At 32.7% G+C, this 27,254-nt stretch overlaps 4 protein-coding genes and 1 long non-coding RNA gene across 14 annotated transcripts; 2 read left to right on the forward strand and 3 right to left on the reverse strand.

Moving 5' to 3' along the window:
- Nucleotides 1-1,770: 1,770 nt before the first annotated feature.
- LOC100804045 (probable GTP-binding protein OBGC2) lies at nucleotides 1,771-6,202 on the reverse strand. The gene is made up of 9 exons (XM_003544223.4): nucleotides 5,599-6,202; nucleotides 5,101-5,192; nucleotides 4,577-4,660; nucleotides 4,080-4,157; nucleotides 3,507-3,707; nucleotides 3,313-3,420; nucleotides 2,842-2,916; nucleotides 2,482-2,660; nucleotides 1,771-2,174 (listed from the first exon to the last, which is right to left on the reverse strand). The coding sequence occupies exons 1-9, from the start codon at nucleotides 6,152-6,154 to the stop codon at nucleotides 2,075-2,077; spliced, it is 1,473 nt and encodes a 490-aa protein (XP_003544271.1). The 5' UTR covers nucleotides 6,155-6,202; the 3' UTR covers nucleotides 1,771-2,074.
- A 1,221-nt stretch (nucleotides 6,203-7,423) lies between these two features.
- LOC106794102 (uncharacterized) lies at nucleotides 7,424-11,643 on the forward strand. 7 transcript variants are annotated; one of them, XR_005888485.1, is made up of 11 exons: nucleotides 7,424-7,598; nucleotides 7,707-7,861; nucleotides 8,290-8,385; nucleotides 8,503-8,598; nucleotides 8,856-8,934; nucleotides 9,162-9,277; nucleotides 9,347-9,539; nucleotides 9,780-9,832; nucleotides 11,147-11,215; nucleotides 11,306-11,506; nucleotides 11,597-11,643. It is a non-coding gene; the product is annotated as an uncharacterized lncRNA (long non-coding RNA). The 7 variants fall into 7 exon arrangements; XR_005888484.1 differs by having other exon boundaries at nucleotides 9,347-11,215; XR_005888483.1 differs by having other exon boundaries at nucleotides 9,780-11,506.
- A 2,446-nt stretch (nucleotides 11,644-14,089) lies between these two features.
- On the forward strand, nucleotides 14,090-17,378 carry LOC102664495 (uncharacterized). Of its 2 annotated transcripts, none has more exons than XM_014766565.3 (7): nucleotides 14,090-14,347; nucleotides 14,450-14,506; nucleotides 14,692-14,817; nucleotides 15,871-15,952; nucleotides 16,348-16,440; nucleotides 16,563-16,676; nucleotides 17,011-17,378. In XM_014766565.3, the coding sequence occupies exons 1-7, from the start codon at nucleotides 14,205-14,207 to the stop codon at nucleotides 17,062-17,064; spliced, it is 669 nt and encodes a 222-aa protein (XP_014622051.1). In that variant the 5' UTR covers nucleotides 14,090-14,204; the 3' UTR covers nucleotides 17,065-17,378. The 2 variants fall into 2 exon arrangements, with proteins under 2 accessions (XP_014622051.1, XP_014622052.1); XM_014766566.3 differs by having other exon boundaries at nucleotides 14,094-14,347; nucleotides 15,883-15,952.
- A 3,049-nt stretch (nucleotides 17,379-20,427) lies between these two features.
- Nucleotides 20,428-23,685, reverse strand: LOC100813665 (glucose-induced degradation protein 8 homolog). 3 transcript variants are annotated; one of them, XM_003544233.5, is made up of 7 exons: nucleotides 23,364-23,685; nucleotides 22,168-22,309; nucleotides 21,588-21,735; nucleotides 21,431-21,509; nucleotides 21,235-21,346; nucleotides 21,012-21,094; nucleotides 20,428-20,756 (listed from the first exon to the last, which is right to left on the reverse strand). In XM_003544233.5, the coding sequence occupies exons 1-7, from the start codon at nucleotides 23,394-23,396 to the stop codon at nucleotides 20,706-20,708; spliced, it is 648 nt and encodes a 215-aa protein (XP_003544281.1). In that variant the 5' UTR covers nucleotides 23,397-23,685; the 3' UTR covers nucleotides 20,428-20,705. The 3 variants fall into 3 exon arrangements, with proteins under 3 accessions (XP_003544281.1, XP_040865266.1, XP_006595917.1); XM_041009332.1 differs by lacking the exon at nucleotides 21,012-21,094; XM_006595854.4 differs by having other exon boundaries at nucleotides 20,428-21,094.
- Nucleotides 23,686-24,865: 1,180 nt separating this feature from the next.
- Nucleotides 24,866-26,457, reverse strand: LOC121172623 (lon protease 2). The gene is made up of 2 exons (XM_041009314.1): nucleotides 25,608-26,457; nucleotides 24,866-25,430 (listed from the first exon to the last, which is right to left on the reverse strand). Exons 1-2 carry the CDS (start codon nucleotides 25,991-25,993, stop codon nucleotides 24,998-25,000), a joined length of 819 nt encoding a protein of 272 aa, XP_040865248.1. The 5' UTR covers nucleotides 25,994-26,457; the 3' UTR covers nucleotides 24,866-24,997.
- Nucleotides 26,458-27,254: the final 797 nt, after the last annotated feature.

Below are 27,254 nucleotides of genomic sequence, written 5' to 3' on the forward strand. Positions count from 1 at the left end.
TTTTGAGATGAGAAATGTGGGAAGAGTAAAATAGTAAACCCCAAGTGTTTGAAACGTGGCCCTTAGTGGAGTTAAGTAGCTACTTGGCATGATGAACCAGGCTAATCGTGTCAACTATGAGCCTCACTGTTGGTTTCTCTTCTACACACTTGGCTCGTGCCTTTGTTTTGCATACAAACTCAGGTGGCGAACAACCGAGAGAAAAAAAATCTTACTTGATTTCCTTTATTTCTTTTCTTTTTCTTTATAATATTTATTATGTGAAATAAATGAGGCCTTGAATGCAGAATAAAAATAATGAAAGATAAGGGATGGAAATTAAAAGCTAGGGGAGAGAGAAAGCGGTTTCTTTTGAATAATGGGTGTTTATCTGTTAAATGCTTTTTGTTTTTTCTTTGGAATTAATTTGGACTTGGATATTTAGCAATTTACTACAGGATGGGTGCGGTGACTTTTGGAAGAAACGGTTCAAGATAACTATGACCGGGAAATAAAAATTAATGACATGAAATGACTGACAATAACAAAAAAAGAGAGACTGATAATATATCCTAGTTGTTGTTTCAGAGCGTGGAATTGGAAACAGTCACCAGTACTAGTATACCTTAAAAGAAACAAAACCAGATCTAATGGACTGAGACACCACAAGTGCCACTTGCACCACGTGTCAGTTTACCAAAGTTGATATGCATTTTATGTTGTGTGTTACTATTTTATTGATGTGCATTTTGCATCCACAATAGTTAGTATCTTTTAATTTCTTTTGTTTGCAAAATAAAAAAGAAGTGGTTCCTCTAAGCACCGCTAAGGAATATCCTTGGGAAGCCTAAATATAAAAGAACTGTGCATAACATCCTTCAAATTCACATAAAAACGAAAATACAAAAAAAGAAAAAAAAAAACCTCAACTGGCTTGTTATCATGACAGTAGGGACCTCTTTCACAAAACTTTAACCATAGAGGTAACATTGGTGGATGGAGAAATTGGATTTTTTTTTAATGGTGAAAATCAAAGATACTATCAGAGTTTACAATAATTGGCATGTCTTATTCAACCAATTAAATTAGATTCTTTGACATAAAAAAAATTGGCTATTAATTAGTGTATATATATATATATATATATATATATATATATATATATATATATATATATATTAATTTGTACTTATTTAATACTTGTATACACGCAGGCCATTCTGATTTATATGGGAAGAGTGCACTACACGCTTTGGGTATCACTCTGTGTAGTGTACGGTAGAGGGTATCAGCAAGGAGCAGTTACAAGTACAACACATTCCTCTTTTGTCCAATTTTGAGGTTTCCAAAACCATGACTCTCAGGGTATTAAGTTTATCGCCTAACTTTACATTTGTTTGTTTTTCATGTCTGTCCAAATGTGCAGTTACACTATATTCCAAGCTTTCTACTCAAAAGTAAGGCTGATAAGCACTATTTTTGCTTCTAGCTGGCAAAACTACCATTTGCCAGTTATATGAAAACAATTAACACGTTGCATAGGCGCAGGGAAATACCGTGCATGTTCACATTATCAATTCACATGAATAAACACCTCGTAGAGATCCATGAATTGGCGTTGCTACCGTGTCATGGAAGTCCCAATAATGAAGACAAGTAAAAAACGGCTTTAACTTGTACACAGTTCAATACCACAGCGTAGCTTGTTTTGCTTGTACTAACAATTTATCTAGAAGATATGCACGACATCGTCTCTTGTAATATTTACCATGCCACCATAGGACTAGTAGATTCTTGCAGTGATATATGGCATAAATATTGCATAAATCTTTTACATTTTTACTACAAATGATGTAACTTGTCATGTCAAATTGCCAAATTGATGCTTAGAAGTTACAATAAGTTTGAGGAACTTGGACTATCAGACTCACACGAGTATTTCTCTAAAACGACCCGGTAATAATTCTCTTAATCTCTGTTCTCTGGTAGAGCCAAATTAATACCAGAACCAATTTACGTGTAGTCGTTGCCAAAAAAAAGCCTCGTTGAACTGTAACATTTTCCCCCCCCTAAGAAAGCATATAGCACGCGATTCTCAAGGTGGCACACCGAAAGCCAATGCTTCTTTGGAATCTGAGCACTTCCTTAAAGCCGACCTTATCTCCTTTAACATCTCATTAATTCTGATACCCTTTCTGCAAGCAACAAGAATTTTTTACCAAAGCCAATGAGGGTACTATTAAAAGTATAATGTAATATAATAAATAAAGTATAATATAATATGAGAAAAAGGATTATATATTGTAAAAAGTTTTACAAAATCATCCAATTACAACTCACAATAAATTTATTGACTTTTAAAATAATTATCTTAAAATAAAATTATTTTATACCATATGTGATATTAAACTCATAAAAAATTGTCTACACAATTAATACACATGTCTGAAGAAGAAAAACACTTAAAAAAATAAAATATAAAACAAACTGGCAAGCACTTACAGAACACTAACTCCAACAACAGAGAGAGGTCGTGGATAGTCCTCAAGTCTTTTTTCCTTCCTGTCAGTTTCATCAGACAATGGATCTAGAACTTCAGAGCATGGTTTTGGTTCGGAAGCAGCACCATTGTTGCCAATTCTCATAATTTCTTGAGTCAATGATTGAAGTTTGTCCTTTGCCTAAAATTAAAATTAGGTGAAAATGTTTGTTACGTGCATAATTTTGCCTTTTTCTTGAACATACATGACCCTAGCAAATCACGCAATGACCGACCAGAGGATGCACTGGCCTTCCCTTTTTAAATTAAAAGGAAATTAAAAGATAACATGTAACCCACATAGAGGTTCCACCACCACATACCTCTGGTAGGTCAATCTTATTCAAAATTATAACGTATGGTCGTTCAAGGTACTCAGGATTATACATGCGTAACTCCTGCAAAACAGAAGAATTGCCATGGTGAGAGCATGAGCAGGATTAGACAGATAAGAAAGGGAAACTCATTGCAACAAGAAAAGCAAGTCTGACCACATTATTTTCTGCACGTTAAATCAGATAGATTTATTTGCATACTTTGCCTAGCTAACTCAAAATACCAAAAGACAAACAACAGAGTTGTGATCATCAACAACAAAACATCTTACTTACAAATAGATTGTTTTTAAGACGAAATTAATCAGAGATAATAAGATCAATTTTCTAAGTAAACTCCCTTCTAATTGGTTATAAAATGAATAACCCACAACTTCAAATAAAGCTGTTGAACCAATAAAAAACCTGAGTCTGAATGGATAAAAAAATATATTCAATCATAAAGCATAAAATACATACTTCTCTGACAGTTCTGTAGTCATTTATAGGATTCTCAGTGGCAGCATCCACAACATGGACCAATAGCCGGGTCCTCCTGAGGTGCCTCAAAAAATTGCGACCAAGACCCTGAACGCGAAAGACAAAAGCCTTCATATTTAGCTTCTCAATGGTTTTAAATGGGGACATTTGACAAGAACAAAAATATTTGATACCTTTCCTAAGTGAGCACCTTCTATAAGACCAGGCAAATCTGCCAATGTAGCTTCAGATGAATACATTCCTGCCCCCAAGCTGGGATCACCACCAAGCCGTCCAAGATTTGGCATTAATGTTGTAAAAGGATAATCAGCAATGTCGGGTTTTGCAAGTGTAATGGCTGCCAGAAGTGTTGATTTCCCAGCATTTGGAAGTCCCTACAATAAGATTAACTTGGTGTTTGAGCAAATGAATGAACAAAAAACATCTAGAGGGCAAAAAGTAAGAAAAAACCAATATAAAGGTGGCCTTTGTTCACCAAACAAACAAATGATTTCATACAACAAAGGGGAAAAAAAACCCACTGAAGCTTTACTACACATCTCCATGTCATCTTTCACAAACTTCAGACCATGGTAAAACCAATATTTTAGTTTCCCAGCAATGACAAAATTATCTTCCTCGATATAGAGATTAGACACTGAAATCATTCATCAACATCAAGATTCAATATATAGTTCTTATGAAGATAAAAGTGAGACAGCCTATTAATAAATAAATAGGGCATTATGTATAGATGCAAAACTTACAATCAGACCAATGTCAGCAACAACTCGTAGGATCAACTCCAACTTAACTTCCTCCCCAGGTTGACCGTGAATTAAAACCTGTAAAAGTTTTAAAATGATAATGTTATATCTTACTGTGAGATAGGAACACAACTTGCTAATGAGGAAATTCCAAATCCTACTGGTCTACTGTTTCCAGATTCAAGACAATTTTTCATTTCCTGACAATGCCCAATATTAGAATTGATAGTTTAAATCACATACCTAGACCCACAGCAAAAATAGTGACAAATAAGCATGCATCTTGGACAAAACAACTGGTCACTCATGTATTGCAAAATTCAGATAAACTTTGATTAAACAGAGATAGCAAGGGAAGAACCCTGTTGATTATATCCTTGTATAAGGTATCCAATTTGCACAGAGATTTGTAACTACAAAAGGTTACTAAAGATATCTATCCAAGGATGACACTACGAGAAAAATTCTATTGCACACAAATTCTCAATAAGCTTTACCTTGTCTGATTCATCTCTCATCACATTAGTTGTAAGAGCCATCATCTTTTTCCTTTTATGCTGTGGAATTTCTAACAAGCTAATCTGGGCAGGCAACAAAGAAAATTCAGATTCAGCCATTCAGGCGTAAAGTACAACAACAAACTGGAGATAGGTACATGCCATGCATAAATGAATAAAAAGGGCAGCCCAGTGCACAATTTTCCAACCTAACGGGATTTATGGAGGGTAGATGTATGATCCTTACCCCCACAACCAAAGAGGCCATTTCCAGGATTTAAACCCATGACTTACTTTCAGGTCATAAGGCAGCAACTTTACTGTTGTGTCAAAATTGATTATATGTATATGTGAACTCCAAGGTTCTAATTATTTCATTTTATCACCAATCCGAGCCAGTACAACTTATCTCTAACCAGTAAACAATCCAGCAATGTCTTTAATGGATTAAATGAGCCTGATTCATAACTCAATTACAAAAAACAACAGATTTTAAAAGAATTTTTTTAAAATATGTATACTACCCCTCCTTGTCCTCCCCTCGCAACAAGAACTTCATCCCAAGGTTGTGCTAGATCAGCCAACATCTTCCCTCGTTTGCTTTTCACAACTGTACCTGTCACATTTATAAACACAATCAGATTTTTAATTCTTCAGAGGCTTAATTTCACCATCCTCCTTTGCAATAAAAACAAGAACCAAAATGTGAAACATTTCCATTTTTTCTAATGTGACAAAGCTAATCATAGAGGTTCCCAGAAAAAAAAAAATCTATCTAACAAGTTTGTTTATACTTTGTAGGGCAAGAAATGAGTGGAGCTGAACTATAAACAGCAGCTCGAGTTCAGGCTCATTTATTTAACGAGATCAATTTTTCAATTTTTAGTTCAAGTTCAGCTCATTTGGTTTATGAACCAAATTGAACAAGCTGATTATAGAACTATTTTCTAGTTAGTTCAGTTCATTGTCACCCCTTTCGTATCGACGAAATAGATTAAAACACAAAACCTGAACATACAAACCTACAGGAACAGGAATGCGCAGAGTCGGTGCAGCAAGTCCATCGCGAAGCATCGAAGTCAAAACGCCCATGGCGTCAACGTTGCCACCGCGCTTAGCGTGGTAGCGGCTTTTGTTGTGAAACTCGAGCAACGTGTCTTTGGACTCGTCAGCGTAGAGCAACACGTCACCACCGTGGCCACCCATGGGGAGAATGAGGGACCCGTCGAAATCCCTCTTCAAGGAGCCTTTCCCTTTCTTCAACTTCGTTTTTCCTTGCTGCTCCTGCTCCTGCTGCTGCTGATTCAGCACCGCGCCGTGGCCTCCGTCGCCGGAACGAACGGTGATGATGACGTGGTCGAAGTATTTGTGAGGTTCCTTCGCCAACGACGTTGACAGCGGAGTAGACGCGTCGGCGCTGGTGACGCCGCACCGTGCCGTTTTCCGTTTGTAGTTAACGAAGTTGCGTCGTGTGTGGTGGAATTGGACGCTCCTATGCCTTGGTGGGAGGAAGAAAGGGGAGAAGAAGCGAGTCTCGTGCAGCAATTGAATGTTGAAAGATGAAGTTAGAGACACCATTATCCCAATTTCAGTAGAAAGGATCAAGACAAGCCAAACGGAGTGTAACCAAACTAATTGTACAAGTTAAAATACAATTTTTAATAATCATTTTTGTCCTAAAAATAAAATACATTTTAGTATTTCTTTAAATAAATAAAAAATACAAAAAATACTTCTGAAATGATCTCATCCTTTAAAAAATTTAAATGTGTGACAAATTTGTCTCATGTCTGTTGTAAACTCTTTCATTTTATCAATGGAAATTAACATATCAATAAATTTGTCATATTTTTTTTTTATTTTTCAGAATAAACATTTAAATTTTTATCATTTCAAAATAAATTTGTAATATTTTACACATTTTAGTCAATCCATAATATATCTATAAAATTAGATACTTTTTATTTTTTATAAAATTTATCTATTTAAAATATAAAAATAAGATTTTGCATATGAAAAAAAATCATGCTGAGGTTCGGCAGGCTGATCTTCACTCTATCCTTAATTTCCATTAGTTAGCGAATCCATTAACATTGTAACTCCACTGTCTTGTTTATCTTTTAATTGCTTATAACACACTATTGTTCTCTTTCTTCATCATACTTTTATTGTTGATAATGGATTTTATCCAAAAAATTTAAAAAAGAATATTGAAGCGTGTATTAAGGAGTCTATCCGTAAGTTTTTTCTTTAAATGACATTTTTAAAATTTATAAAAATTAAGTAATAGTTAAATATAAATACATATGAAGAGCTCAAGAGCTTACAATATATAAAAAAATGGAAGGTTTTATCTATCTTAAACTCAATATTAGAGTAGAAAAAATAGTAATTTTTTTATTTTGGAGGATGAAAATTAAAGAAAAATATTTTACAATGACTTAAATAAGAATTTTCTCATTTTGTAGAGACAATAACAATAATTTCAAACTTTAGATAGATAAAAATAATCTTTTTTTTCTAGAGATTAAAATAAGTGACAGAAGATACACATGATTTATAAAAAAAAAACATTAATACATTTATATTAAATAAAATCATATTATTTTTTAGAGGAAACTTATATAATTTTGATACAAATTATATATATCTTTTATGGTAAAGAATATGATCTAATATAATTATAATAAAAGAGTAGTCCATGGAAAATCTTTTTTTGCCCTTGCTTAATTTGTTGACGCATGGCACATTTGTTGGTTTTATGGTCTTTTCGCCCCTCCATTTTTAACTCCATTTTCTTCTCTTAGTCAAGACCACCCGTCCTCACGTCCAGTTTCGTCCTGTCATTTCAGAGTGAACGTTTCAGCCTCATGCAGTAGCAGTGGCAGGGAGAGAACGGCATGGCGACGCTTGCACTGTGGAGCATGTCTGGTGCCGCTTGCTCCCTCTGGTCTCCATCGAGTTGTCCTTTCAAAGATGCAGACTAGGACCAAAAAGAAAAGTTTGCCCCTATTTCTCTGAGGTAAGAAGAAAACCCCATTCTTCTCTTGTGTTAGGGCTTCACGATTTAATTGTTGCTTCTTTAGTTTTGGATCTCCACAATACCCATTTTAATTTCCTTCTTTGCAAGGTCAACAACGAAGAAGAATCTAGCAACCACGGCTTTAGTTTGTTAACGAGCTTGGTTTTGGCCTATAATGCGATATTCTTTTGCCATTCAATGTTCTTCTCTTGATTATTTTGTTGGTTTTGTTTGTTCCCAGTTAAAGCGCTCCAACATCGAGGGTAAAACTTATCTCCGTTTGCCTGCTGTTGTTATTGTTGTCCGTTTAGAATTTTTTAGATGTTTACTCAACATTGAGAATGTGCTTCGATAGCTAATTACTAGCATGAGTTTTGGTTTTCTTACAAAAGAATATCCATTTGGGGTTTTCATATGGTCTTACTTACATAGTTACACCTTATTGCTTATGTTGTAATTTGATCATTCGCCGCTAAATTTGGCTTCCTGTGTAGGTGGTGATAACAAAGAAAATCATTTTTCTTTTAGGAAGTGTTAACTGTCATGCAGTTACATTGTTGGTGAAATGGGTTATAAGTTATGTGTTTGGTGAAATGCCTAAATGAAGTTTTATTTTTTAATCTTAAAAATCCATGTGTGTGCTGATTTTGGGATATCTCCCTATTTATGATTTCTGAATTATCTATTGCAGAAACGAGTTTATTTGATTTTAGAGTATGCACCCAAAGGTGATCTTTACAAGGAATTGCAAAAATGCAAATATTTCAGTTAAAGGCGTGTAACTATTGTAAGTATATATCATATAGCAACAATCCTTCTTTTCCTCTCCCCATATGTTGTTGTTTGTGGATTACAAAATTCCATACTAACTGACAAATTAATGTTTATTTTGTGATTGAGGCAGTATATTTCACCATTGGCCCGAGCCCTTATATACTGCCATGGAAAACATGTAATACATAGGGATATTAAACCAGAGAACCTTCTTATTGGTTCATAGGTGATCTCCTATACCCAGGCTGTTGTTTCTTATATGGTCCTTTATTTGTTATCCTCACATTGTGTTCATTATTATGGGTTATTTCATTCACTTCTTGATTTCTGCAGCTTGTGTCTAGATTTTCTTTCATGATTATTTTCATTTTGTTCTCTCTAAATTTTTATATTTTTATTTGTCAATTTAATATACATAACATGAAACATGTTTTGATTTATGAGGTTTAAGATAATGATACAAAATTTTGGTTCGATGTGTAGATGCAATGTAGATGCAAGAGATTTATAGAGCTTATGATTACTTTTTGAAGAAGGATTATGTGATAAAGGAGAAACATTTGTAAGTTGGTTCTTAATCTCCTTCCTCACTTTGCTCCTAATGATCTTAATAGTGTGTTTGTGTTCTCTTTTTAATTTTTGGGACAAAGCTTTGGTGTTGTTTCGCATATGCTTTTAGTATTGTTCTTTAATTCATGCTCAGCAATTGCAAGAGTCTCAAGATGCACATCATAACATCATACATCCCCAATCTAAATTTCATTCTTCATTGATGGCTATGGGTAGCAGTCATACTCAATCAGTGTAAGGTCCTCAATATCCACATCAAAGTATCCCAAACCCATTACACGAGTTTTATACCCCAGTGGCAAATGCAGGCAGCAGTCAACCCCAGTTGTCATGAGGTACTCACTATACACACCCGAATATCCTAAACTTGCAACCTGATGCTTATTCCACCATGGCAAATACAGGCAGTGGTTATGCTCAATAATTGCCAGATCCCCAACACATACATCAGAATGCCCAAAATCCTCAGCCTGATTCCAATTCTTCCTTGGTGAATATGGGCCATGCCACTGTCATGATGCAATCGCATGTTGTGTCATCTTTATATCATCTATATGTTCCTCAAGAAGTTGTACCTTCCATGTATTCATCGCAATGGTATGTTTCAACTTCATTCTAATTTAATTCAGCATCCTTTGTTTGACATAGGGATTCCTATTAATTGTCAAGACTTCAACAAGGAGATGATTCATTGACTGAAGCTATGATGTTCAACGTTTTAGAGGAGAAATTGCTCCATTATAAATTTTTACATTTATAATTGTTTGTTGAATTGCTTGGCATTTTGCCAATATGAAATGAATTTTGTCAATATCTCATGCATTCACTGTCGCCCAGGTTTGGAGCCACACAAGGGATGATATTAAGTGGTCAACAAATTGGAATGGGAAGTGAGTATTATCAGTCATCTATGCAGATAGACCTGAACTCAACAAATTCAAACTCTTAGTGCTTAATCAATTTTCCACTTAAATATTGCATTTTGCTGCCTTCTGTGTATATAAAGGCGCCATATATATTGTTTAATTGGTGATGTTCAATTACCCTTTTTGTTAGGGGTGTTCATAAACTAATTCGATCTATTAAGGACTGAAAAAATTGATCCAAAAAATTGAAAATAAAAAACTGAATAGACCAAAAATTTTAATTTGGTTGGATTATATTTGATTTAAAAAATTTGTCCGATTCAATCCAAACCGAAATTGTTTATATATGTGTGTGTGTGTGTGTGTTTTTGTACACAAATTTATGTCACTCACGTTTATATTATTCTTATATATTTGTAAAATTATCTCATAACTTATACCTATCTATCAAAAATATATTTAAAGATAAGTTCTTAATAACTATGAGTTAAGATGCATAATTTAGTTGTCAAGTTGTGTAAATTTATTTTTAGTAATGTATATATTTTAAAATTTATATTATAAGTTATATAATAATAGATAAATGAAATATTTAATGTTTTAAATCATCTTTTATTATATATTTTATTATTTATTTAGTATTCTCCAAAAAAAAAGTGAGATTAGAGCCAAAAATTGATCCAATTCAAATCCAATTATTAGATCAGATTAAAATTTCAAAATTTTATTATATTATTATCCAATTTTAGACAAACAGGGTAAGTAGTAGATAACCATAATTCAAGTACTTTATGTGCTACACAATGTTGTTTAGGAAGTTGGCAATGAAGTATTTATCAAAGGAGAATGTAACTAACTTATATTGTTTGTCTCAGTTGAAAGTAGCATATTTCTCATTTAGTTTTTTTAGCTGCTAGCATACCCAAATGCTTCAAGTATATTTCAAGGCACTTCTGATATCCGTGGATATGTTGGCATTATACTCCTACACTATATTTAGTAAACATATTCTATATCTTCTATACAATGTGGTATGTATTGGCCTTACCTTTCAAGAATCCAAGATTGAAGGTATGAATTAAATGTCTCTTCATACACGCCTCATAAATTTGAACCATGTGGAATGAGTTGAGTCTTGACTTTATTGTGCAGTGACTTTTACTGGTATTCACTTTGTATTCCTCTTTTGAAAACCCAAGCCAGTGTTGAGAATGGATCTATGTAATATTTACAAATGTTACAAGAATTTTGTCAAATCCAACATATATTGGATAACACTGTTTACCTTAAACTGCTCATTCCTTAATTTGTATCTAATAGTGAACTATTATTTCATAGTGGATCTTCACCTGCCAGTGCCAAGAGCCAGCCAGTGGTGAATCAAAATTACCAACCTACTGAATATGTGTACAATCATGCTGTTTTTTTTCCTACTTTCTATTTACATCTAATATTTCTATAGTTGCTTTCAACATAATTGGCTTTATTAATGTGCAGACCTTGAGTTGTTGAAGGATGTGATAAGGTATAATAGACAAGAGCTTGAGGTTTTCTGTTAATAATTTAGCAACACAAATGGGAAAACACCAAATAGTGAGGTGTACAATGGAACATTGAAGGTTGGGTATGAGATTGTTGTGATTTCTCTCTGCATCAAGGAGGAGCATTGGACATGATATCTTGAGCATTTTTAGAGAGGTAAATGGGAATTTTCCTATGCCTACAGCATTCTAGAATTTGCACACAAATAGTTATCCAAATATTTTAATATTTATTTATGCCATTCAGGTGGCAGGCTTGACAAGATTAAATCATGAGAAGCAATTTGTTCTCGATTTTGAGTTGTCCTCACCTTAACATGCTTATTATAATATGACTTTGTGGAAGTTGGAAAAAAGGTTGGCAAGTTGGTTAAAATTGTTAATAAGGGAGATCATGACAATGAGATGAAACCTCCCTCAAAGCTTTTGAAAATTCTAATATATTTTTTATATCAACATTGTCAAGAACATGTTTCCTGAATTTTCTCTCCAGCCATTTGTGATTTGTTTTTTCAGATCTTAGTTTTTCCTCCTTTTGCTATACATGTGAATTCATAACAGCTAGCTAAAAATTGTATGAACTTTGACTATTTGTCCAGTTTCCTGACATATGCCTTTATAACCCTTAATATAATCATGGGTTTTCTTTATTTATTTTCAATTGACATTATTCAGATCTGACATTGACATCTTATTTGATTTTCATCTCAAAAACCTAGACTACCATAAGAAAGCTTTAGAAGGAATATATTCACTGTACAAAACTAAAATGCAAAGAGATTCCTTAGTTTTTCAAGTTTGAAGTACCAGCTTTTTATGCAATAAAAAAAGTTTTTGTGCTAGAAACCTCATTTAATATTTCTCATAAAAGATGGTCCTCTGGCTGTATTTTACTCAAGAAGCATTTCTTTGTCTAATTGTTAATAAAGTAGAATATAGTAAATTATTTAATTAACTCTTATGCATCAAACGTGGTTGTTAATTGATCTTGAAGATGTATCTTAAGCAAATTGTATTTAAAGCATTATTTGGTTACCTTAAATAGTTGTGATGGGATATAAATTGTTTTTTGTCGTATGTTGTATTTGTGAATCAATAACTTATAAAAAGATATCACTGAAAATAATTAATTTATTATCATACTTTTGTGAATCAATAATAATATAATTTATACATATCTTATTCATTAATTAAATTATAATTGGATCAAAATAAATTTTACATTTTTAAACTATTTTCAGTTCTTTTAAACATAAATTTAAAGTCCATCCAATTATATAGCTTCAACTATTTTAGATTATTAACAGATCCCTTAAACAACAACAAAATAAAAATTTAAGAATTATTTTAGACATTGTATTATAAATACACAAAACTTTTTATACTAAACGACAAAAAATTGCAGAGAAAAGCGAAACAACTTGTTCTTTCTAGGCAATCGAAAAATAAAGAAATAGTGAGTTTACTTAAGATAATTATATACTTACAAAATACCGTTTCAATATTCATCATATTTGATTGTATTCGGAGTGTAATATGGTTTCAAAGGATAAATTAGACAATTTCAATAAGATTTCATTCTTGAAAGAAATCCCATGGACTTGTTGGAGGGAGGGTTCCATTTGTGTGCATATGTACGGATGAGTAACTAATATTTTTTTAAAAAAATGATCTTTTAAGAAACTAAAGTAAACAACATTCGAATATGATTAAGTTCAATAAAAATGACATGTGATTTGTAAAAAATAAATATCGATGCACAAAATCCATCAATGTATAACCCCATGAAATACTAAAGGTCTAGCTAGTTAAATAATATGCTAAATTATTGCAAGTTCTTTTTGATTCCAACATATAGAAAATAAATAAATGCATGTATGTATCTTGCATTGACAAATTATAGGTATAAACCCTCACTTATTTCTTGACGTAGTAGTTTTCTTCCCTTCGGTTATGACTCATATCCTCTCCCTAATTTAAGAATGACATAAATCTATTGTTTATTTGAGTAGAAATGAGACCCAAGAAAAAAAAATTATGAATTGTTTGGAAGGGGAAAAACACGAAGGAGAAAAGTTATATTTGTGATATCCATTAGAAAAAAATTTACCTTCTAATTGAAATAAAATGAAAGGAAAATAATTTCTTTCTATCTTGTTTGTTTTTTATTTTTCCTTTTTTTAATTTTTATTTTCTTTCACAATATGTTTTTTTTAAAAAAAACGACAATTAAGTTTATGTTACATAAAAAAATGAATTAAAAGAAAAAAAATGAAACTCAGATATATATATATATATATATATATATACACACACACACGAATAAACAAATTTTTTTAAGAGTAAATTACATAACATCTTGTGAGATTTTAAATTTTTTTATACATATTTAAAAAAAAAAGACTTACACAAATCTATCAATTAAATTTTAAAAAATTACACACGTCTCATAACTGTTTTTGAATAAATACTAACTAAAATTAAAAAAAATGTAGAAATGCATTATTATTTTTACCGAGTAAAAACATTCTTGATGCGCGAATTTGACAAAAACCTTTTCGTACAGATAAGCATTTATGGATATTTTTAGTATCCAAAATTGTCACTTTCTCAAACAATCGAAATATATACTATTTATTTTCTAAATATCTAAATCCATAAAAAGGAAAATAAATAAAAAAATAAAAATGTTGCGGAAACGAAGTCCCACCTTCTTTTATTCATCACATGATTCACATCTCATTTCTTATTTTCGGGTCACTTTGTTAAATTATAAATAATTTCGTTCTGTGAAGGTACACACGTTCATAAGTTCCTTAATTTTCTCGAACCTTCATTTTCAGCTCCCAACAATAATGGCTTCAATGGCATCTTCAAGCTCCTTCTGCAACCTCAAGTTTATCACCAAACCCAACAATGGTAGAAGAAGCTCTCTTCGCCGTATTGTATTTTGTCAGAAGCATCACGATGACACACCCACCGACCAAATCAACCGAAGGTTCTTACTTCTTCACACTCACACTTTCTATTTCCTTTCTATTGATTATTCGTAACCATCTTCTGAAATCTCGTTACATTTCAATTCTTTTGTGTATTGAAGAGAACTCATATTGAGAAGCAGCGAAATAGCGACCATTGGTGCCATCTTCAACTTCGGGTACCCCTCCTCTGTTTTTGCTCTGTTTTTTTTTCTGGAAATTTTAGTTTTTCATTTTATTTTGAATGTAAATTAAATTCGAGATTTGATTTTGTTAGTGGGTGTTGAGACCCTTTTGGATTTTAGTTTGGGTTGTGTTTTGTATTGGAAATGGGTGGTTTGGGTTTTGTGTTTTGGTGGTGCAGTGGGAAAAAACCTGATTATCTTGGAGTGCAGAAAAACCCACCAGCATTAGCTCTGTGTCCGCCAACTAAGAACTGCGTGTCAACCTCTGAGAATATCAGCGATCGCACACATTATGCTCCTCCATGGTAAAAGTTCCCTTCTTTTTCTTATTTTAATTTTCACCTTGGATTTATGGGATTATATGAATTGAATGCAATTTTTTAATTGTGTTTGGATAAACAACTTAGTTAACTGCCCATCATGTAAGTGCTTATGTATAAGGTTTTTCTATAGTAAAAAAATGTACAAGTTGCAAGCTTTTTTCTTAATTTATTCTTGAAATCTTATTGAAATAATCTGAGAACAACTTTTTCTTTTTTACCTGTGATCTGAAAACAACTCATAGACATATCATAAACTTGGGATATAGATAAATTTTTTCATAAACACTTACAAGAGAAAAAAAAATACAAAAGAAAAATAAAATAAATTTTTCTATAAGCTAAAATTAGTGTATGTGTAAGCTAATTTGTAGTTCTTTCATATTAGCTTCTCCAAAAGTTTTTTTTTTTTTTAACTTATGCATAAGTTAAATTTAGCTTAAAGATAAATTTATTTCATTTTCTTCTCTTGTAAATGCTTTTGGAGAAATGTATCCAAACAGACCTTTACACAAGTACTAATAAGATAAGTCTAATTAAGCCTTTTCAAAACGCTCAAAGTTCAAGTATTTCCATTATGTTGATTCTTCGGGCCTTAATTTTCGGTTAAGTAACTTGTGGTGTCAAAATTGCGTGTTGAGGAGGGTCTGGTAAACCAGATTTAGGAGATAAGTAATCAGGGTTTATTTATTTATTGGATTTAGTCCAAACGGAACCTATGGCCATATTTGTGAGAATCACGTTGCAATAATAGACAATGGTGCACTTGGAACAATTTATCACGTTTTAAACCACGTGAAAGTAGTGCAGCCGAAATTGGACTATTGACTGTTGAACAATGTTGACTTGACATGAATTGGACTATTGGTCACACACATTGGCCGGTGAAAGCAGTGCAATCTTAACTTTTTCTTTTTTTTTTGACAACTTTTTTTTTTTCTCTATCTTTGGTCCTTGTATTGAGCATGGTCCCACCAAAATCCAAACTTTATTATTGGACATAGATGAATCATGATGTCACTTTGTTTTAATTTTTAGTTTCTTTTTCAGGAACTATAATCCTGAAGGAAGGAAAAAACCTGTGAGCAGAGAGGAAGCAATGGAGGAACTGATAGACGTGGTAATAAATCTAGCTGAACTGAAATCTTGAGTTATAACACTAGATTGCAATTTTCTTTTCCTTCCCTCATTTTATCAACATCGATTATAATTTATAAAATTTATAAAAGGAGTGATAGTAAATATACACTTTGTAACACACTATTCTTAACCCCACCCTTTTTATTATTGGTTAAAATTTATCAGAAATTAGAAAGTCATGAGTGGAACTCATTGAATAAAGAGTGAGACCTATGTGATTTTATAATTTCTAATAAACTTATTATTAATAGTGTATTTAAAAGGATACATTGTGAACATTTCTCTAATTTATAATTGATTTGTAATAATAGCTGGTTATTTGCACTTTTCCAATCATTGAAGTAAAGTTAAAACTAGTTCCGGATAATTTTACAGATCGAATCAACAACACCAGACAAATTTTCACCACGGATAGTTGAAAGGAAAGAAGACTATATTCGTGTGGAGTACCAAAGCTCAATCTTGGGGGTAAGTGTAACTTACATCTAAGGAAACTCATCTTGAAGAAAAATGATCATTTTATACATTTGAGATGATATCAAGAACCATCTCTAATTTCCTTCTCCCTTTTTTCTGTCATGTGCTAACAGTTTGTGGATGATGTTGAGTTCTGGTTTCCACCCGGTAAGGGTTCTACTGTGGAGTATCGATCTGCATCTCGGTTGGGAAACTTTGATTTTGATGTGAACAGAAAAAGAATAAAGGTATGATTTCATAATTAATATGTGCTTTCTCTATAGTTAGATAAAGAAATTCTTGGTTCCAGGGTAAAACTCCCCTTCCTTCATGTCATGTCAAACATTTTATACTTAAGTAGATTCACTAAATTTGAGTCTCAAATGTTTTAACTTTATTCTAAATTAGTCACTTATTTTAACGGAAGGTAAATTTGGTTGACTATGATGAGAAATACGTTGATATTTTTTAATTGGTAGAGATAAAGAATATTTTTTATGTACAATAAAGAGAGTATTTACTCCAGAGGATGCAAATCCCTTACTAAATATTTTTGTGATGAAAAATCTTGGTTGCTGACAGGCACTGAGACAAGAGTTGGAGAAGAAAGGATGGACATCTCAAGATACCATATGATTAATAAACTCAGGCTGAATTAGCATCAGCATCTAAGCAAATATTATTTCATATACTTTGGACCTTGTATACTTTTGTATTAGATACAAATCGCACAGGATCATTGCAAGCAAACTTTTCTTAGATTTTTGGAATTGTAGAGAAATCATTGAGAACAGTACTTCAAACTCTCTCGGGGAAGGAATGAAATGAAGACCTTGCGCCATATCTTCTTCAAGTTCATTAATTGGTCCACTTATTTACACCTTCACCGAGTTCAATCTAATAATGTATGAATCTTGTTTCAAGAAATTTAATTTGTGTTTTGTTTCAAACGTGTTCTTCATGATTCACTTTTGTTGTAAGTTTGACTTTGCTTCTTCATGTATTAAAGCTTATCCTTGCGATCAATTTGGATGATGCTTTAGGCCTTTCTGTCATCAAAATGTACGTACCTATGTCATGTTTTCAGAGGCTTTTTGATATCCTTGATGTCTTTACAAGAAAAGTCGGTGCATATAGCATTTGGAATCTGGTTATAATAGGAGCATTGCGGAGACTAAGTATAGGGTGCATTTTGACTTTGGTAACTCTGTTTCTCAATTCACTTCCATACGTTGTTCAGAAATTGTTCAATCTCATTGATCCTAACTAGAAAATTCGTCCAACAGCAAAGAATGCAAAGCTAGCAACTCAAGGACGAATTTTGTTGGCTTCTAGATAGTGGTTTGGCTTAATTTTGAGAATTTATTTGGTGGATTTTGGACGTATGAGGTTGAAGTTGAGTTTTAATTGAAATTTCCTTGTCCAACAAATGCAAGCAGATTTAGCATCATGAAAAAAGATAATGCAATAAAAAAAAAAAAAGGTTAGAACAGGATAGAGAAGCACTCTAAAGCTATGAAATAAACTCCGACAAATATCCAATACAAATATAAGTGAAATTAGAGTCAAGTTATAACGTGAAAAGATTAGTACTTGTTCAAATCCATTTCACTGAAATTACCATGCTTAATTTCGCTTCACGGGAAAAACCCACCACGTCATTTAAAATTCTAGAAGCATTTCATACATTCTCAATCCAAGTCTGGTATCTCCAACAATAAACTTCTGTGTAAAGCATTTTAGGATGGCAATTTGAAGCTTCACTCACTGTAAAAACATCCACAGTAAGTTACAAGTTTATCCTACAGTCAAATGGTAATTATGCATGTAATGTAGCACAAACTTACTGTGTATATAACTATATATCTATCTCAGTTGCAGATACAAAAACAGTTTTGACCAGATCAACTGCTTCTGTTTCAGACAGTGGAGTAACAGCATCATGAAACTCTTTTTTTTTTTTTTTTTAAAAAAAAAGTTAGTTTAAAAACAATTACCTTGGGGTGGCCCAAATGATTTGCAGGTCAACCCAAAAATAAGAATTTTTTGTAATTAAAAGTTTTTAGATATGTAATTAACATTTCACTGCTAGTTAATATGTTAACTGTAGGGTTATATAGACCTGGAAAAAAAAAATACAAAGTTGTTTAAATGTGATTCTGTGAGTTGTCTCATTTTAATTGTGTGCTTAAGTGAACTGTGTAGACTTTGCCGATTATCTTCATTCTAATTACCAAACTGCCATTCGAGCTATCATTGGGTGTTGCTCAATGCTCGGTTGAGTCTGTTCTACTCGTTTAAACAGATCATAATTTTTTAAGCTCAAATTCATATTCATGTAAATTTACAGGTCAACCCATGGGAGACAGCTTGGCCGAGAAGTGTAACAAACTCCTAATATTATTGGTTAAAATTGATCAAAAACTATAAAATCAGGATAAGCTTCTAAAATTGATTAAAAACTATTAAACTGATTAAAAAGGTAATTAGAATAATTTTGAAATAAGGATGAATAATTAAAAATTCAAGAAAATATAATTGATAATGTTACATAATACTCTATCTTTATATATATATATATAACTCAATGACCCAAAGTAAACTTAACTGAATCATTTAAAAAGAACAAAAAAACTAGGAACCAAATAGTAATTATTAGGAGAGGTTTACACAACCATCTAGTAATCCTCAACGTACTGTGGTTCTAAGTAAAAGCAAAATTATAAGAAAACTTTAAAAAGGAATGGGCTGTCTTGTATAATGCCAAGCATGTCCCCATGGAATAAGAGTTACAAACTTATAATATACCCACTCCATAAGTCGTATCAACGCATACCCACAATTCTATTTACTGTAATCACTCACAGAAGTGATGTAATCACAGCATTGCAACAGCGCGTCTTGAGCTTCAATCCTCAAGAGTTTTGTACATCACTATATATCACTAGAACACAACAACATGAGTGCATCATTTTCCAATAGATTCTATGGATCACCAACACCAACCATGCAAAGCCAACATAGCCCCTCTATTCCAGCTCCTATTTCAAATATAAAAAATTTTCCATACGGAGAAAATTGAATTATCTTGTTCAAACAAAGAATTTCAAATTTAAAAAATTTGAATTTATTTATGCAAACAAAGCATTTTAAAAAAAATCAAAGCAATTCAATTTTAGACATTTCAAATCCCCTAAAACTTTGAAATTCCTCATAGAAACACAAAATTATTCTAAGAAACAAGAATCAATAATTTTTTTTCTTCATTTTTTTCCGTGGTAGGGTACAGGGGTATTCACATATTAGATTTGATAGATTTTGAAAAGAAAAATCATTCAATTCAATTATTTTGATTTTATCAATTTATCATTCAATTGATTTAATTTAAATTTTAATTCAATCCGATTCAATCCAATCTAATTTAAAGCAGTTTGGATTAGATCGATTTTTTATTTTAATCCTACTTTTAACTTTTTTTTAAAAAGTACTAAATAAAAAGATAAGATATATAATAAAAAATAATTTAAAATATCAAATATAACGAATAATATAATATTTACCCATCTTAACTCAAATATTTAATAAAAATATCTTTAATTAAAAATATTTTTTATAAATAGATATAAGTTACATAATAATTTTATAAATCTATAAGAAATAAAAAAATGAGTGATATTATAAATTTACGGTTTAAAAGTTTTTCAAAAGGTATGCTTCGGTTACATTTAAGCTGGAAATTATATTCATGGTTCCTCCTTAAAACAAAAGAGAAATCAGATTCAGTGTTATCGTCTACGTGCTCATAAAATCAATGTAAAAAAATATACCCATCTCTAATTATTTTTTCTATTAATTACTCATCACATACGTAAAAGCAAAACCTTCATAAAATACATAATTAGACATGAAAAAAAAAAAGTATTTGGTTTTGTCAGCTAAACCTCACAAGGGATTGCATACAATCTAAAATGTGGAAAACTATGGAAGAATGACAGCATCTTAAAGCCACAATTATATCAAATTCCCCAGAAAGAAAATATAATCTTAATCCGGTAGAATTGCAATTTTCTCCATTTTCATGGAACACTAATTCCTAAAGAATGCAGTATGACCAGAAAGATCAAGATAGCCTGCTACCAAAAAAATTATTCAAGAGTATATGAAGACAACTTTACACTAGTGATCAAATCATGCATGCACCAATCCCTTATGTGGCAAAAAAGGAACAAGGTATACATGCTTCATTCCCCAATTTCCCAATAGATATTTAACTGCTTTCATCGACTTTTAAGAAAATCCTTCAAGGAAAATGGTGGAGGCCCCCCATCCTGCAATGAGCAAATGAAGGAATCAGTTTGAAACACTGACTAATTAATTTGTGGACAATAAAGTAGTTACACCTCTTGTTGCACTTGTGTACGGGTGCTTACATGCTCTTAAAAATAGATGAGCAAACAAATGGTATTATCAGTTGGACAGAATTAGTGTCAAAACTTAAATTGCAAAAGCTATTCCGTGAAAAATAGCCAACATATGCTGCCACCGAAAACAAACTGAAACAGGAAAATTATCAATTGCCTAACCTCCTGGCTTAAGCATTGTCTAACTACTGAGGTCTGTTGTATAAGCCGCTCCATGGCAGTGTGGATGGGAAGGTTAAAGTGTGCTGGCAATCACCAACATCAACAGAAAAAAATAAACAAAAAGCCAAAGACTATAGACCATATTTAGCAGGGATAGAACAAAGTATTGAGATTTGCAATAAAATATATATTAAGTATAAGGAGTATAGTGAAGTTAACCAACCGAGAATAGTTTGATTTAAACTATCCACAACTTGTTGCCGATAGTCTAAGCCGATCAGATGAAACATTGGGCATTCCACTGGATTCTCATAAGCAAGAAGGGACATAAAACCCTGAATCAAGGGCAGCTATATGTTTACTTCAACCTTAAAAACGCACACATGTATCAATAAATTGTTAGCAAAAGGAAAACATACTTCTATTTTGTCCATATATTTCTGCTCCTTCACACTATAAGGACTCAACTTGGTCTGAGCAAACTCTAAAGCTTCTGTCCTGCCAATAACATGAGATTCTATGAAAGCAAGAAGTTTGCAACATGCTCTCTTGGAAGTAAAATTAATCTCATCTTACCATTTCTTAGAGCAGACAAGGTCTACAAAATGAAGGCTTAGAAGATCAAACAGCAAATCGTTATTGTTCTCCAGAATATCCTGTGCCAGCTGCCCCGTGAGCTCAATAGCCTTAAGTACATTTCCCTCCAATGCATGGTGAAAGATTCCTAAAGATTAATGAAATTTACCATCAAGGAGGCCTTACTACCTATAATATGCTCCAATTACAAACAACTTAGATTTTAGAAGCAATCCCCAGCATCCTCTGCAAGTGGAGAGGAGGGGAGAAATATTAAAAAGTCAAGAGAAGGCAACAAGATATGTTAGTTCAAAGGAATGCAAGAAAACAGTATATTTGACAAACTCAGACAACATTGTCAAAAACCAGTAGATGTTTCAAGTGGCATTAAGAGCAAAAATTGATTCATCAACTTTCAAATTGAGGTCCAGTAATCCAATGTTCATGTTTATATGATACAAATCTCTCAACAGTGACAACTAAGCAGGGTTTGAAGTACACAAGCAAATAAAAATGACATTCACAAGCAACCAAAGGTCTTCAATCCACCTTTTACACTGAAATACAACAATAAACCTACTTTTTCTTTTTTCCATGTTCTCCAAATGATCTGCAGGCTGCTTCATCCCAGTGCAAGAAATGAATGACTCTGACGACTCTTTGTAGCAATTATGTATAAGGTATGACAGAATGATGTTGTTGACATCGTTTTCATTTATAGCCTGTACAGAAATTAGTACCAAAAGTTATGACAAGAGAAATAATACAAGTATATAAACTGGAATTCATAATTGTCCACACACAGAAACCAATAAAACACCTTATGCATCAGTTCTGTTAGAAGTAGCAATGCTGCATGAGCTCAAATTCAGTTTTCTTTTTCTCTCAGAAAAACAAGTTCAAAAAACACAACTAAGAAGGAACTGCTTAAGTTGAAATCTTTTCCATCACAGAAGTAAGTAGAAAAATGGATCCACATAAACAACAAAGAATTAAGCCTCAACAAATCCGAACTAACTCAAGTTTTCAAAAATCCTCAAAACATCAACAGCTTATTTATTGACAATGACAACTTAAATATGATATTTAAGCATGAATCAGATTTCAGTCTAAAATACCATGGCAACGCCCAAAATATACACAACATATAAAACGCATAAACAGGTTACACAGGACAAGAATGCAGACTGGATGTGCATATGAAATCATAAATTCATAATTTCCCTTAATTTCAAGATCAATGCATCACAAACTAAGCATTCCTAACACGAAACTAGAGATTGAATAGAATTCAAAATAAGCACTGCATTTTCCATGGTCGAAGATTGGGAAGGATAGATAGGTTTTGGTTTTCAACTCACTGCTTCAGATGAAAATAATTTTAGACTTACATTGCTGCAAAATGAGTAGCCAAAATTATTAAAAAATAAATAAAGTGACAATCTTCTCTGAACCTCGACACGTATGCAGCAACTTTCATCGCACATTTTTTCCATTTGGTGAATGTCAATACGAATGAGTGTCGTCATGGTGAAGCAGTTTCATTGAATTGCATTTTAGGGTTCGTACCTCACGCTAAATAAAATGACTGAGAAGCATACAATCCTAGCAGAAGTAGTAATGAAAACTTTGAAAGAGAACAAAATGGACTATTGTTATAAGAGTGTGAGAGAGTAATTAATGTTTCGTACATAAACATAAATATAGCGAAGAAAGAAGAGTAGAGTGAAATTGAGGAGGGGATGGATAGTAAGAGAAGAAGAAGAAGAAACGTACAATTTGTTCGTATTGGCGAGGATCAACGTCCATGGGAGGGATACTGAGGAAAGGGACGAAACACGAAAGCGAGAAAGAAGAAGAAGAAAGGGTATTGTTATTAGTTGTTATTACTACAAGTCACGTGTGCGTATATGTATGTTTCTGGAGTCGAGGAGTCTAAGCTCAACTGCAGAAAGAAAGGGTACCAATGGAATGGAAATATGGAACTCGAGATGCCGCAGCGCACCCTCAACCTCAAGTACTCAACTAAGATTTTGTTAAAGGGGGTGTTTGGCAGAGAGAAATTCTTGGAAAAGTGAACGTCTGAAAAATCATAATTTGTAAAATAAGTTTGGTTAGATTTCGGCGAAATGAGTATGTTTGATTAATATTTATATATTTCCCTTGAAATTAAAGATTTATATAAAATATATATCTAAAACGTTTTATTTGGGAACGTTTTCTTGTCTCTTTTATCGAAAATTTCTTGTAGAAAAATAAATTAAAATTAATTTTTCAAAATCATAGTTATTTCATAATCTTTTTATTAATTATATATCATGAATTATAATTTTGTACTTTAAGGTTTTTAAAAAAGTAAAAACTTTCTCTCTACCAAACACACCTAACTGTTAATAATAACTACAAGTATTAACTAAAAAGTTCTATAATGAAATTGTTATTAATTTTAAATTTTATTGTACATATTTATTCTCTGTCATTTTGTTTGTCATTATTATTATTATTATTATTATTATTAAAAGGTTTCTATGTGTGATTATTTATCATATCTTTTTATTATATTTTAAATTATTTATCATAGAATGAAAAAGAATCTAATTAAAATGTGAGATGAAACATATAATAAAAAATTACTTTCTCCGTTATAAAATGACTTATGTTTAATGTTTTTTTTTTACAAATTAAAAAAAAATAAGTATTTCAAAATAATAATATTTGTTGGGGGATGATTTTACTAAAATATACTCATTCTTTTTTTAATTTTAAAATAAAAAGTAAGATATTTGACACCATTCATGGTGGGTTCCCTTATATACACTTTCGTACCAAACAAATTCGCACTCTACAGCATTTTCCATAAAAAAAATCCACCTTTAACTTTAAGATCAACCTCTCCAAAATGACACGCTATTATACTTCAGTACACAATTAAACTTAAAAGAAGTCCCAAAATCTCGTTACTACAATACTACCAGGTTTCAGTTAAAGTAAACTAACTAGAGATAAAGACCAAAGCCATATAAGAATGCAGATTTGGATTACAGAGTTAGATTTTTTGGGTGCTGTTTGAATGGTTTTCTAATTCTTGTGCTCCTTTTCAATGAATACGTACCTTGTTAGTCTACATATGTATTAGTTCTTGTTTTCTAATCAGGGGAGACAGTATAGACCGCACTTGAGAGACGTATCTAAGTTTTCTCCTTTATCATTTTTTTTTCCCTTGAGACCATACACAGAATATAATAATTATGTTCCAGTTATATAGAAATATTATTACGTGCAGCAAAATTATTATATTTACTATGATTTAAAGTAGTAGTAATTATTAACAAATATCGAGCAGATGAAATTACGAATCAAAATTTACAACTTGTATTGTACTATTGGTATATCCCCGTACCAGTTTTGACTTAAGAGGAAGAAGGAAAGGCATCTTTAACAGCAGAAGCAGCAGTGAGGTAATTAAGCGTGTTCTTCAACGTGTCCTTTTCCCTCTTCAACCTGGTGGCAGTGTCCTCCAACTCCAGAAGCGCTTGTTGCTCCCTCGGAGCACCCTCGAACGTGCTTCCGACAAAGAACGAAAACGGCGTCGGAAAAAGATTCCGTCGCAAGTTCCCAATCTCCTTATTCTCCCCCTTCTTCCCTCCCAACCTATTCGACAACCTTATCACGTCCTTCATGTACCCTTCCACCTCACGCGCCAGCCCCTCCACGTCATCGCCTCCGACATTAATCTCGGACGGCCTGTCTTCCAGCCACGTCACCCGCCCCACCAGGTACGGCTTCGTCCGCACGACGTCGTTCACGCGGAACCGCTCCTGCCCCTTGCACACTAAGAAGAACCTGTCGCGCAGATATAAGAAATAAGGGAAGGAGGAAAAGAATCAGAAAAATTAAAATTATAAGATTGACTTTATATTAAATAAAAAAATGAAATACAAGTGGTGAATTAACAAATTAATAACTAACATTGGATCGATAAAAAATAAAAAAGAAAAGAAGAAGAAGAAGAAGAAGAACCTGTCGTCGACGAGGCGCTCGTGTTTGACGACCTCGCCCACGCAGCCGACCTCGGCGGTGCCCGAGACGGCGTCGTTGTAGATGACGCCGAAGCGGAGGTCGGTATGGAGGAGCGTGTGCATCATGATGCGGTAGCGGAACTCGAAGATCTGGAGGGGGAGGATCGCACCGGGGAAGAGGACCAAAGGGAGAGGGAAGAGAGGGAGCTCCAGCGCGTCGTCGTGGGGCTGCTTCTCCGACGACGCCGAGCATCGGAGAGAGTCGAGAGTCCGGCGACGGCGCAACAGTGAGGATGACAACGGCAGAGTGTTAGTGTTACTACTGAAACAAGTTAAGGAGTGGTTGGTGTGAGATGGTAGGAGCTGTGGGATTGGAAATGATGCCATTGTTTTTGTAGAATAAGTGAGACAGGAAACGCATTAGTAGCTAGTGTGTTTGGAAGGTGCAGGGTAATGTTTGGAGTCGGGAATGTGACTGGCTTAGGCATTTGGCTCTGGCTTTCACCTGTCATTATTGTTGGTTTGAGAATTGGATTAGATAGAGAGAGTGTGGAAATTTTGGTGGTTTTGAGGTACTGTGTGGATGGATATAGTACTAAGTGGTTTAGGATATTCCACGTTGGACTCGGCAACTGCTAGACCTGACTCTCCAATCATGCTGTTAGGTTACTTCCTCTGCTTCTGTAAAATCATTAATTCAGTTTTTAATCCTTATGTGAATTTGAATTCTTGGTTCTTAAATTATTTTTAAATAATTTATAGTTATTAAAAATAGTTTTTATTATTTATAATTTCTGTTAAGGGTGGATTAAATTATTTACGTAAATGGTTGTCACTATTAAAAATTACTGTTTGACATTCCAGATCTCCTCATCATTACTGTTTGACATTCCAGATCTCCTCATGGATGATTATTATATATTTATGGGTGTTTGGAGCAGGTTCCACAATAATTCTTCTTTTTTTCTTTTCTTTTGCATATTAACAACACGTGATGTGTACGTGACATACACTTAACATTTAATGTGTCGTGACATCTCATTACTTAATAGAGAACATTAATGGTAAAAATTATTTTTAATAATGGTATAATTTTTTTAAAAAAAATAATTTTAGGACCAAAAAGTTAGAACCCCATAATTTGAAAACTAAAATCTTAATTAACCCAATGTAAAATTTCATTTCAGAATATGTTTTCTTTTTATGTTTTTGAAATGATGAATCCAAAAAGTAAAAAAAAAAATGCAGAAAGCAATTTGGGAAGTCCGAGAAGCAATAGCCCCCCAATCACTTCAAGGCCCAATGTCTATGATGGCCTGTTTCTAGTAGGGGCGACTAACGATTACATCCATGGCCTGTTTCTGTCATTTATAATCAGTTATATATCTATATTTTAAAAATAATAATTAGTTAGTTATAATTATAATATACACTTATAATCTAGTTATTTATTAATTATGATTATAGTTATATAAATATTCAAATTCACGAGTATCCCTAATACGCCATATGCCAGAAGGAGAGTCTTCTTCTCTGCCTACGACATCGACTTTTTCTCTCCCCCAACAGATCGTTATTCCTTTACCAAAAATGTAGTTGTTGTAGAAGCATGTTCTTCTTCATGAGGATGTTTTGTGCTCACCTTCTT

This window comes from Glycine max, chromosome 14, assembly GCF_000004515.6.
Source record: "Glycine max cultivar Williams 82 chromosome 14, Glycine_max_v4.0, whole genome shotgun sequence".
NCBI lineage: Eukaryota > Viridiplantae > Streptophyta > Magnoliopsida > Fabales > Fabaceae > Glycine > Glycine max.